Below are 12,953 nucleotides of genomic sequence, written 5' to 3' on the forward strand. Positions count from 1 at the left end.
ACAGACTACACTATTTCGCCCATGGTACCTCCCATGCGTTGCCATTCCTGAGGACTCAGGTGTTATTCCTCTGTACCCAGTAAATTCACGCCATATCCCACCCTTCAAACCGAAACACAGCCATGCAAATACAACTGCAAGCAAACGACTTTTGTACAAAGTCTCCCTCTGGTATTCATTAAGGTATTGATCTTGGCTTTAAGCAACAGATCTTCGTAAAATTTGGTATACACTTACTATATGTCATGAGACATTATCAATCCGGTCACGCTAACGAAGTCACGGGCAAAAGCTAGTATTTGCATAAATAAAACAATACTTTGTACTTATTTTTTTTATTTTTTTTTTATTAAAAATAATCTTAACAAGAACATATAACTAACTTAAACATATTGACATCTCGAGTACACAGAGAGTCTCAAACTCGTCATAAGAAAATGTACAAATAATCAAATAAGTCAATGGGGTAGATTCTGATGCGTCATTTTTATAAACCTACCTCTTAGTTTCGGAAAAATACTGTTTTATAGACTATCACTGTGCAACTATTGACTAAACCCTTCAAGAGGGTGGGGGGAAGGGATCGTTAGTAATGCGGGCTACCAGTCCCGTTGCTAGCAATATACCCCTGTCAGGTCGACCTCCACGCGGTTACCCCTGGAAACCATCATGCTGAGTTCCATGAGTGTATTCATCACGATGGGCTGACTGACCTGCTTTTATCATTATTCACCTATCATCCCTCACTGGTGCCCCGCCAGCGTATACAGTTAGGCCCTACTGCCTACCATTCCATTAATCATGCATTAAAAAAACCCTTCAAGGGGATGGGTGGAAAGGGATTGTTAGTAATGGGGTCTAATAGCCCCATTACTAGCAATATACCTTTTCAGGTCGACCTCCACGCGGTTCCCCCTGGGTGGTGTAGTGTTTTTTTTTAATTAGTGCTCTACATTGATTGTCGGACTAAAAGAACGTTATATACCCAGTAATTATACCAGTTCAAGAAATTACAGTCCACTCTTTACATACCCTGACCATATGTGGTCCTTCGAGCCGGACAAATTAATGACAAGTGTACTAAACACATGTGATTACAAACGTCAATTCTGTCAAAATGTGTCAACATATCAATATCAGTGCGTCAAAATTCGACATTTCGAACGTTAATGAAAAGGCTCATAAGGATCTGTATCCAGAGCCGTAAAACATACACAAAAAAAAAAACAAATTCGAATTAAACACTCAAACTGTACATTCTAAATTTAAAATAATAGTTATCGTAGACAATAAGCTTTATTTAATCTTAAACAAAGACGTCCCTCTTATACTGCCATAACCAAACTTCTAAAATGTTTGGAAATTGTTAAAAATTATCGTGGTTTATATAAAAAATAGTGGAATGACATTTTATCATTAACCTTTACACATACTGCCGACTAGTTCTTCAGTTTATTCATAGCTTTATACTGAATTTACTGGGACACTTCCATCATCTGAGGTGCATCTGAAAAAAAAAACTAAGTACTTACAACTTATCTTTCTACAGATACGAAGTTTGTAAGGATGGGAGATGGTTTCTCAGAAACTAGAGAGATAGATGGATAAATAATTTATTTACATTACTTACAGCACACAAGTTACAATAAAAAAAAAAAAACATACATATAATACACAGTAAAAGAGATAAAAGAATGAAAATAAAAAAGCACAAAACAAAAAAAAAACAAAATATATAAACTAACAATCTCCCTTCTTTCCCTTCCTTCATGCGTGTGCCACAGTAACATAAAATGGTCACAACTCAGTTGATTGCTTTGCCCTTGAAAGAGCAAAACACTGATATTCTGTTGTGGCCAAGAGTCAGTCGCGAAATTCCTTATTAAAAATAATAATAATAAGAAATATAAATAAAATACAGTGTATGTGTCCAATTACATTCGCCTCCATTTGATATTATATTCTAAATAAATAAATAACAGATACCATTAGACGAGGGGTAGTCAGAGATCACTTTCTGTCACATTCAGGTATTCAGGCAATAAATATTTCCACTACGTACCCATTAGGTATGCCAATTTTTTGTTTATTAATTAAAAAAAATTTAAGTAGTTTTTTAAAATTGCGTTTAGTTTCAGACAATCAGTAAATTAGTAAAAACTAATCGATTTTAATTTGTAATATTATCATTGGATTTTTTTTTTAGTGGATGACAATGGAATGGTAACCCCACCCGCGCTATCGGTATACACCGGCGGGGCAACAGTGAAGGATGATAGATGAGGATGAAGTAGGTCAGTTAGCCCATCGTGACGAATTCAACAAGAATTGTTCACGATGGTTTCCAGGGGGAAACACGTGGAGGTCGACTTATAAGGCATATTGCTAGCAATGGGGCCGTCAAACTCCATAGCTAACAATCCCTTTCCCCCCATTATCGTTGGATTGTCTACGGTTGGGTGCGGCTCGATTATTTATTTACAATTTCATTAATTCGTATTAATACAGATTGTATTATTATTTAAATCCTTACAATTTTATTACAATATAACAAACTGTAATAAAGAAACATTGCCTTTTTTTATGCAACTTAGAATAGCAAACAAATTGACGGCCCACCTGATGGAAAGTGGTAACCGTCGCCTATAGACATGAGCAGTACCATGGACATAACAGAGTATACTGTTTCGCCCATGATACCCCCATGCGTTGCCATTCCTGAGGACTCAGGTGTTATTCCTCTGTACCAAGTAAATTCACGCCATATCCCACCCTTCAAACCGAAACACAGCCACGCAAACACAACTGCTTCACGGTAGAAACACTTTTAGAGTTAAGCTCGCCTTTGTACATTTGATCAGCTGTCTGTTATTTTTATGTATAATTAGTGTGTACAATAAAGTATTAAATAAATAAAAAATAGAATTAGAATTTAATTCTAATTACATTCACAGTAACTATTAAACCGATAACTACTGTATCCATTTTTATAAAATTTATAATGGACCAATCTATACACATATATATATATATATATATATATATATATATATATATATATATATATAAAACTATTTAATAATATTTCAATTTAAGTTTATCTATTTCTGTTAGAGGATTATGGTAAGCTGATATAAAATCGTTGATATAAACAGTTAAAAACTTGCAAAAATATTTCAGATAGAAAAAGAATTGTCCAAATCGGTTTACAACTGAAAGAGTTATTAAGTAACAAATACAAAAAAAAATACAACCAAATTGAGGAACTCTACCTTTTTGAAGTCGATTGGAAAACATACTTACTATCACCTCCGGCCCCGTCGTCAAACATAAACTCGTCCTGGTACTCTTTGAGGAACTGCTCCGAACGGTGCTCGTCCAGGAAGAGGGAGTAGACCTTCTTCACGTCTTCCATGCTTACCTGGTAGAAAAAGTATGTTTAGAATCATTTCCACGAGCTTTTAACACGAAAGAAAGAATAAAACATGCTTTAGTAAGTTTTTTTTTTATACAACTTAGAATGGCAAACAAGCTGATGGCCCACCTGATGGAAAGTGGTAACCGTCGCCTATACACATGAGCAGTACCGTGGACATAACAGAGTATACTGTTTCGCCCATGATACCCCCCACGCGTTGGCATTCCTGAGGACTCAGGTGTTATTCCTCTGTACGCTGTAAATTCACGACATATCCCACCCTTCAAACCGAAACACAGGCATACAAAGACAACTGCTTCACGGTTGAAACACGAATGGGACAGAAGTACTTAAGCAATCAATCATTCTCACCTATCATCACTCACTAGTGGCCCGTCCGTGCATACGATAGCGCAGGTGATTAAGCTAGGACTACTTAGTACAAAAGTTGTTTACTTGGGTATCTCAGGCTTCTTCGTTCGTCTTCACCTATCATCTCTGCAAGTGAACAATTAATCACGATGGTTTCTAGAGGAAACCGTGTAGAGGTCGACCTGGCAGTGTATAATGCTAGCAGTGGAACTGTTAGATCAGATTCGAGTATTAAAGACTTACTTCGGTGGCTTTCCTCCTCCTGGCGACGAGGGACGCGGTGGTGATGAGTTGGATGGCGTACCGCAGGGAGGTTTCCGTGGCAACTCGCGTCAGCACCGTGAGAGCATCCGCAGACATTTGGCAGTCTTCCTCCTCGCATCTAAACAAATGTATTGTTTATTAAATTTCCGCTCGCTACTTCGTATGCGTGGACTGCAAAAGTTTTGTTCACTATTATGGCGATAAACAAGCATACGGCCCGACTGATGGTAAACAATGGATATCGTAGCATGGCAGACTCTTAAAACGCCCTCTTTGAAGAATACCATGCTGTAATCTGTAGGGAAAGCCTTGGCAGGAAGGTCATTTCACAACCTGAACGTTCGTGGGAGGAAGCTCCTCTGAACTTTGGGGTTACCATTTGATTATCGTCAATTAAAAAATATATATTTTTTTTTTATTTTATTTATTCATTAGTACAAATATGTGTACATGGCGGACTTAATGCTAAAAGCATTTTCTCCCAGTCAACCATAGGGAACTGTCAGAATATTCGAATGCGGTACTAGTAATTATTGATATACATACATACTAAAATTATATATAAAAACGAATAAATATATATCGTTCGGGCCAATAATATAGAAATCCAGTCCACCAACTAACCTGATATTGAGTATCTCCCGCAGTTCCTGGTGAGAGTACGGCGTGGTTGGCACTATGATCATGCGGTCTAGCAGATCCAGGGGTATGCCGTGCGGGCTGCGGTAGTTGGTGCCCCTGATGCGAGTGATGCCGCGGTTGGTAGCCATGATCACGACGGGCGCAGTTTCCGACTCTAGCGCGCGGTTAAGGAACGAGAAGCATTCAATGTCCAGCATGTGGGCCTGGGGAACACAGATTTTTTTATAGATATCCTATAAAACATCATTAAGGGGCACACCTAGTGTGACATTTTCAAAAAATCGAATTTTTTTCTTCCTCTTCTTGAGCTTCTTCAGCTCAACTTTCACTGCACACACACAGCAGCACTTTTTGAGGAAGAGGAAGGTGAATTATATGGGCCTGGAATAGCAGATTAGCTGTAAGTATGATTTTAATCCATTTATAACAGTGAAAACGATCATTTTATCTTTAAACGCATTTTTCTCGAAACAGCATTTTTCGAATTTGCTGGAGTGATTACTCGGAGACAAATGATCCGATCGCTATCAATTTTTTTTTGCATCTCCTCTATATAGTTCTCCATACGATGACCCTCCAGTTTTTTGATCTGATCAAAAATCGAATTTAGGCAGGTCAAAAACGACCAAAATTTTGGGAAAAATTTAACTATTTTTTTCAACATGCCGCCATTTTGTCAATTTTTGATTTTTTTGTTCGCCCGAGGGTCATCGTACAGACAATATGTTTTAGTTTAACGAGAATTTTTTTTTAGGTTTTATCAACGGAGAAGGCTGCAATCACTCCAGCAGTGGAGGACCTTTTTTTTTTGGCGCCGCCGGAGATCGCGTGTCATTTCAAAAATATTTAATATTTTAATTCAAAAATTTTACTGTGTATTCTCAAAATATGTATAAATATACCCTCAAAATTTTAAGTAGATGGATTCACTAGTTTTTTTTTAATTCCCAAAAATGGCCTTTTTTTAGGTTGTCACACTAGGTGTGCCCCTTAAAAATTTTGGCCTTATCTACATTTTAATCATCTCTGCCTTATCGTATCACAAATTACATATACAGAGAAGCTGGCAGTGACCTTACTTCATCGACGAACAATACCACTGCTACAGTCTTGGCTTTACGATTTCAGGCTTCCCTGCCCTATCATTACACAAATTACATATACATAGTGATGGCTAACAGTGACCTTATCTCATTAATTAACAGCCTTCCTGGGACAATCTCGGACTTACCTAGTATTTCTTGTTACCCTGCCTTATATTATCACTAACTATATAAACAAGTACATAGAGTTAGCTGCCAGTGATCTTACATCATCAAATAACAGCATTTGTTGTACAATCTCGGCCTTACCTGCCATTTCGTGCTTCCCTGCCTTATGCTGTCACAAAATACATATATAGAGAGGTAGTTGGCAGGTCTTACCTCATCAACGAAGAGCACCCCCGGTATCATCTCAGCTTTACCCTCCTCGCGCCACTCCGCTACTTTGCTGTTGATCTGCTCGCGGATTTCTGACTTTATTTCACCGGTGTCCCCTGATGATGAAGAGATATATATAAATATAAATCTTTATTATTTTTACATAAGACTAGATACATCTCACGACTTCGTCTGCGTAACTTTAATAATACAGAATAATAGATTGAGAAGGAAAAGGATTGTTAAGAATAGAGTCTAACGGCCCTATCGTTAGCAAATCCTATTTTTCTTAATTCATGATTAATTATTATTAATTATTTAGAAAATAGTTTTGTAGGAGGTTATTATTATCATATATTCTTCATTGTATTTATTGTAGAAAAAAGATACTGAAAACAGTTTAACAATTTGTTAACAAGCGTGGACTTATCTCTGAAGGGGATCTCTTCAAGTTGACCTAACGCATTGAGAGAAAATGACTAGCGGGTCATCTAGTGCAGGAAAGGTGCAAAAAGAAAAATGAACTTAGCGTAAATGTAAATAGAATACCTACTAATAAACATACACAAATTTTGTTATTGCCCATTGTTGCCCCATTATCTTGTTTTTATTTTATTTTATTTATTTATTCTTTATTGCACAATAAAACTTTGTACAAGTGGCGAGCTTAATGCTATACGGCATTCTCTACCAGCTAACCATTAAGTGAGAACAGAAAGCGTATGAAGGGCAGATGTGGTGAATATATGAGTACAAATATATGACGTAATTACAGTAACATACTGAAATAATTATACATAGTAATACATAAGAAATACACATATAACACATAAATACTACTTATATTAATAATAAATTAAGTAGTTATACTAATATATATGAAATATATACATACATACATATATATACATACATACTTACACATACACACACATACATTTTTTTTTATACAACTTAGAATGGCAAACAAGCTAACGGCCCACCTGATGGAAAGTGGTAACCGTCGCCTATAGACATGAGCAGTAGCATGGACATAACAGAGTATACTGTTTCGTCCATGATACCCCCTATGCGTTGCCATTCCTGAGGACTCAGGTGTTATTCCTCTGTACCTATACATATATACATACATACATATTGTTGATTTTTAAAATCTGTATCATTCATTGAAGGGAAGAATAAAGAGTTATCATTCCTTCATTACCAGAGAACAAAGCCAGAAATCCGTGCGTTCTAGAGTTGATGACGTCAACTTCGTGAAGGGTGACCGTGTGTACCACTTCCTTACGCTTCTGCAGCTCGCCCTCTGGACACTGCACGAAGCGTGCTTGCTGACCTGATGGGAAAACGAAGAAATTATAACATTTTTATAGCACTCCACCCCGGCTTCGCTCGAGTTGAAGATACAGATATAAATTAGATATGAGCAGTACCTTGGACATAACAGAGTATACTGTTTCGCCCATGATATCCCCCATGCGTTGCCATTCCTGAGGACTCAAGTGTTATTCTTCTGTACCCTGTAAATTCACTGCACATCCCACCCTTCAAACCGAAACACAACTGCTTCACGGTTGAAACACGAATTCCCATTCGTGTTTACCATTACCATTCAGAGTTACCCAAGCAAACGACTTTTGAACAAAGTCTCCCTCTCATTTAAACTTTAGTGCCCATTTATATAAAGTTTTTATAACACAGGGGGATAAACAAGCATACGGTTCACCTGATGGTATACGACTACCGCCGCCCATGATCACCCACAACACCAAAGGTATTACAGGAGTGCTGTTGGCCTTTTAAAAAGGAATATGCTCCTTTCTTGAACGGTTACGATGTCGTATCGGTTCGGAAATACTGCTGCTGGAAGTTGATTCCAAAGAGTGGCTGTGCATGGGCTAAGTGGGTAAGGCAAGTGCTGTACTTGTACATTTTTTTTTATACAACTTAGAATGGCAAACAAGCTGACGGCCCACCTGATAGAAAGTGGTAACCGTCGCCTATAGACATTAGCAGTACCGTGGACATAACAGAGTATACTGTTTCGCCCATGATACCCTCTTCCATTGCCATTCCTGAGGACTCAGATGTTATTCCTCTGTACCCTGTATCCTTTAAACCGAAACACAGCTATGCTTGTTGCAACTGCTTCACAATAGAAACACGAATGGGACAGAGGTACCCAAGCAATCTACTATTGTACAAAGTCTCCCTCTGGTACATATGGTAGACTTAACATCTAATGGCGTTCTCTACCAATCAATCGTGATGCAAGCAGAAAATTAAATTTATCTGTTACAAACAAACATACAGACAATCAAATCTGTTCTGTTCATAATATTAATACAAATATGTATATATACCGGTGGCGTCGTAGTCGCGGGCGCGCGCGAAGCTTCTGCCCAACTTGTTGATCTTGCCTGTGGCCTTGTCGATGGTGATGACGTCACCAGCTTGCACCTGCCAAGTTATTCTTTATCATGACTCTAGTGCTGTGAATGGGGAGTAGAACCATAACACAAATGAGGATGTTCCAAGTATTTTTTTAATGGGTGATAATGGAACGGTAACCCCGCCTGCACTATTGGTATACACGGGACACCAGTGAGAGATAATGGATGGGTATGAAAACAGGTCAATTAGCCCATCGTGAGGAATTAAAAAATAATTAATCGTGACGGTTTCCAGGCGGAACCGCGTGGAGGTCGACCTTGTAGGGTATATTGCTAGCAATGGGGATGTTAGACTCTATTATTAACAATCTCTTCTCCCCCCCCCCCCTGTTCCAAGTATTAGGTAAGGCAGTTATTGAAGATTTTTGGCCTTACCTCCCATCCCAATTAACGCATCGTCACATATTTCTATAAACCCCCCCTCACCAATTTAAAAAAAAAAATTCTATTGTATTTTTTTGTTAAGTCAGAAGTCAATTTTTATCTGAAATGGGAGGTAAGGGAATCTTTGAAGATTTTTAACAGCAGTTGACAGCCAATATGATGATAAGTAAATATATGTTAGTTATCTAATATGTACAGTACACGCTTTGCTTAGTTTACAACTAGATGGCGTAGTTGATACCGAGTCCTATTTATTGGTTATTACTACCTTCTCTTTGAGCAGCGAGTCGATCATCTTGGCCCCCAATGTCGTAGTTGGTCTCCATGTCGGTGGTCTTGAGGGTGAGCCGGCCCACGCGGGCGCCGCCGCCGCCCGCCGCGCGCTCCACCACCACCTCCACCACTTCGCCCTCGATTATCTCCGATTCCTCTCTGGAAAGGGACATTGGATTACAGATCTGATTTTTTTGTATGTTTCTTTGTGATGGATAAAATAAAAAACTGGTTTAAATAATTTTTAAATCAAGATATATAAATATATAAGTTGTATATAAACAAATTATAAATGTATTTACTTACTTAATTCTGATTCCGATTGACTTTCTAATGGCTTGTGTTAGCGCTTCTGTCTTGCTCATTTCTAGTGAATAAATCTCAGAACCTGAAACAATTTCAGTGATATAAATTATATATTTTTTTTTTCATTTAAACCCTCGAGCATTTATGCATCATAGGCTGTACCGGTCAAAAATGTGGTACTCAGCGCTAATGCAACAGCATCTGTTGCATAACTCGAATTTGCAGCGTCTTTTTTATTTAATTTATGTAGGTAATAAACCTATTTATCCATAATGTCTAATCGAAGTTTGGTAATTTAAAAAAATCGGTGACGCAGTGGGTGTAGTGTGCTAGCCTAGAGCCAATCGCTCCACAGGTTAAGAGTTGGTTTCCTGTCATCATGTAACAAATTCATGCATTCTCTTCCAGTCAGCTTTATTATAGGTCATATCTTTGACCTCCCCATATGTCAAGACCATGTTTCCTTTATGTAGTTTTCTAATGTAGTTACTTCTCCATATTCCCGTTTCTCTATTACAGTTCCCAAATCTTTTTACTAATCTTATAAATGTAAGTGAATGGATTTCTTTTTAATAGCACATAAATGGCAAACAAGCATACAGCCTACCTGATGGTAAGCAGTTATTGCAGCCTATCATAGTAATAATAATTATTATTATAGCTTTTTATCCACTTGAGTGGTCCCCAAGGGTAAAAGCCTCCTCCATCTTTTTCCACTTCTCCTTATCTATAGCAATACTTGTCCAGTTTTTTCCTGCTGTCTTTTTTATGTCATCTGCCCATCTCTTTCTTTGCCTTCCAACATTTCTTTTTCCTGCTATCTGTTATATGCTGCTATATGTTTCCTGCTATATGCTGTTAATTGTCCACTGCTGAACTTCTCCATAAGCATTTTGCCAGTGTTTATCATGTTTGGCGGTATGATTTAATTCAAAATAGCTTTTGGTGATGTTTTAATAGAGATGCCGCTGCCTATACCTCAATAATTAAGTTCCCTTAGTTTCATATACAGAATGGCCCAAATGAGAGGCTAAGCGCAGAAAATAGAGTCCTATTTACATTTACAAGTTCCCTTAGTCCCTTCAAAACTCACAAGTGTGAATGTATGAAGGGAGTTTGTGACTTACTTTTAGGTTTTAATGTCTGATTAAAAGATCTTGTCAATCATAATTAGTATTAGGTAACCTCACCTGCCATGCTTGTAAATGGTGTGTCAGGACCGAGGGCCTGTGCGAGACCCATGGCAATGGCCGTCTTGCCTGTACCAGGCTGGCCGGCAAGTAGAACCGCTCGGCCAGCTATTTTGCCTGTAAATATTTCAATTTTCAAAATAGGTGATGCAACCATGCATGTCACAGATGTTCGGTTTCCATTAAGGGAAGTGACTGTATGTAATATTACTAGCAATGTATTTTATTAGGTCAACATTGATATGGTAGCTTTGGAAACCATAGTGTTTAATGCCTGATGAATTAGTCATGATGGACCAAAGGGGGAAAGGATTGTAAGTAATAGGGTCTACCAGCCCCTTTGCTAGCAATATAGTCTCCATGCGGTTCTCTTGGAAATCATCATAGTTAATTCTTGTGGAATTAGCCACCATGGACTAACTGTTCTGCCAGCGTATACCCATAGCGCAGGTGGGGTTACCATTCCATTTTCAACCATTAAAAAGACATGAGGGGCCAACTGACCTGACTTTATTTTCACCTATTGTGGTTACTATTCTTTTTTTTTTTAAGTGGTAACCGTCGCCTATAGACATGAGCAGTACCATGGACATTACAGAGTATACTGTTTCGTCCATGATACCCCCCATGTGTTGCCATTCCTAAGGACTCAAGATGTTATTCCTCTGTACCCTGTAAATTAACACCATATCCCACCCTTCAAACCGAAACACAGCCATGCAAACAGAACTGCTTCACGGTAAAAACACGAATGGGACAGAGGTACCCAAGCAATCGACTTTTATACAAAGTCTATTACTATTTATTAAAAAAAATTAGACTAGCATCGTTATTAAAAATCTGTTACCATAGCAACAATGTTTATTCGATACTAACCTTCTCGAATCATCTGTAAGATGACCCCGGCGGCCTTTCTTGCCATCTTTTGGCCAACCATGCCCTGAGACACAGCTCGTGGTTCAAGCGAGTCATCTAGCCCTAAACCTCGAATGTGAGAATGAGCGCCAATTCTCTCTATTCGTGTTATAGAACGCACTTCTTGCACTTGAGCTGCCGCTATCGACTAAAAATTCAAAATAAATAAATTTAATATCAATATTTTTAAATGAAATGGAATAAAAGTGAGGTTATATCTCAAAACACCGACTGAAGAATACAAGTAAATATTTACAATTTCATTAAGTAATCGTATAAAGATATACTTACAGCCATTTCAAATATTTATTTAGTTGAATTTGATGGGTAAATAAAATATTTTAATAAATTGCAAAAGGCACTAAGTTTATACGATAATATAGAATGAACAAACACAATACAATATACACAAAACACACTTGTACGATAAAGTTTCATTCGTTCGGGTCGCAAAAAATAATCACAGATTATACAGTTTGGCATAGATAAAGCAACAAAAATATTTATAAGCTTAGAATTCATAGTATGATTTTTTGGTTCACTTGATTAATACGACCTTTATAATAATACATGTATATATTGCTGTTTATAAAAAACAAAAATCTTCTTCTCTTATATAATTATATAATATAATATAATATATATATGATAATTTTCAGTTTCGCACACAAAAATTTCTTTCATTTAGCAAGTCATAAAATTAGTGTTCCTTAATTTTCTACCTGGTAATACAATCTTCCAGATTTTTAACTGACGTTTGTTTGTCCATACATGGCATCCCCATATCGATTTATCATTTTTATCGCATTTTGGGCTGTCCTATTATTGCAAAGTGAATTTTTCAACTAAACCAAAATGCTGGCCATCAGGAATATTCTTAGAAACAGCGCTCAGATGAGCAAAAATGTGATACAGCAACGAAACATGAGCGTACTGGCTGTTCCCGCTAGGACTAAGGTTTCCAAAGGAGTAAGTTGAAAAACAATTTTCATATTTTAAAACCCTATGAATTTATTAACTATATATATTATGAGGTACATAAAATAGTTTTATAATTAATTGTGGATCTGGAATTGAAGTTATTCTCTTTTCGGACTTCAAATTTAAAAAAAGAACGGGTTACGTAATTTTGCCAGAGATATAGGTTATGTTAGGTTTAGATTTACTACGTTTTTACTTCCACTGATTTCATTATGACTTTTTACCGCCTTACTTGAATTTATTCGACTAATATTATTGTTCCCTGTCGTACTTAAATCGGCAACTTTATGATTATTACTGACCCACCTCGGTTTGCATAGGTCTGCTTGTTTTT

General features: G+C 37.3%; 1 protein-coding gene across 1 annotated transcript; it reads right to left on the minus strand.

Annotated features, from left to right (window-relative positions):
* Positions 1–319: 319 nt before the first annotated feature.
* LOC113519247 (ruvB-like 2) lies at positions 320–12,087 on the minus strand. Its single transcript, XM_026904306.3, is given in 13 exon segments — positions 320–1,507; positions 3,304–3,421; positions 4,034–4,172; positions 4,679–4,899; positions 6,121–6,233; positions 7,322–7,453; positions 8,481–8,577; positions 9,223–9,261; positions 9,263–9,386; positions 9,534–9,615; positions 10,724–10,840; positions 11,600–11,786; positions 11,930–12,087. Coding segments are annotated over 13 exon segments (1,407 nt in total). The 5' UTR covers positions 11,936–12,087; the 3' UTR covers positions 320–1,475.
* Between the last annotated feature and the right edge of the window lie 866 nt (positions 12,088–12,953).

Source organism: Galleria mellonella, unplaced genomic scaffold, assembly GCF_026898425.1.
Source record: "Galleria mellonella isolate WM207_F2 unplaced genomic scaffold, CSIRO_AGI_GalMel_v1 utg158, whole genome shotgun sequence".
Lineage (NCBI taxonomy): Eukaryota > Metazoa > Arthropoda > Insecta > Lepidoptera > Pyralidae > Galleria > Galleria mellonella.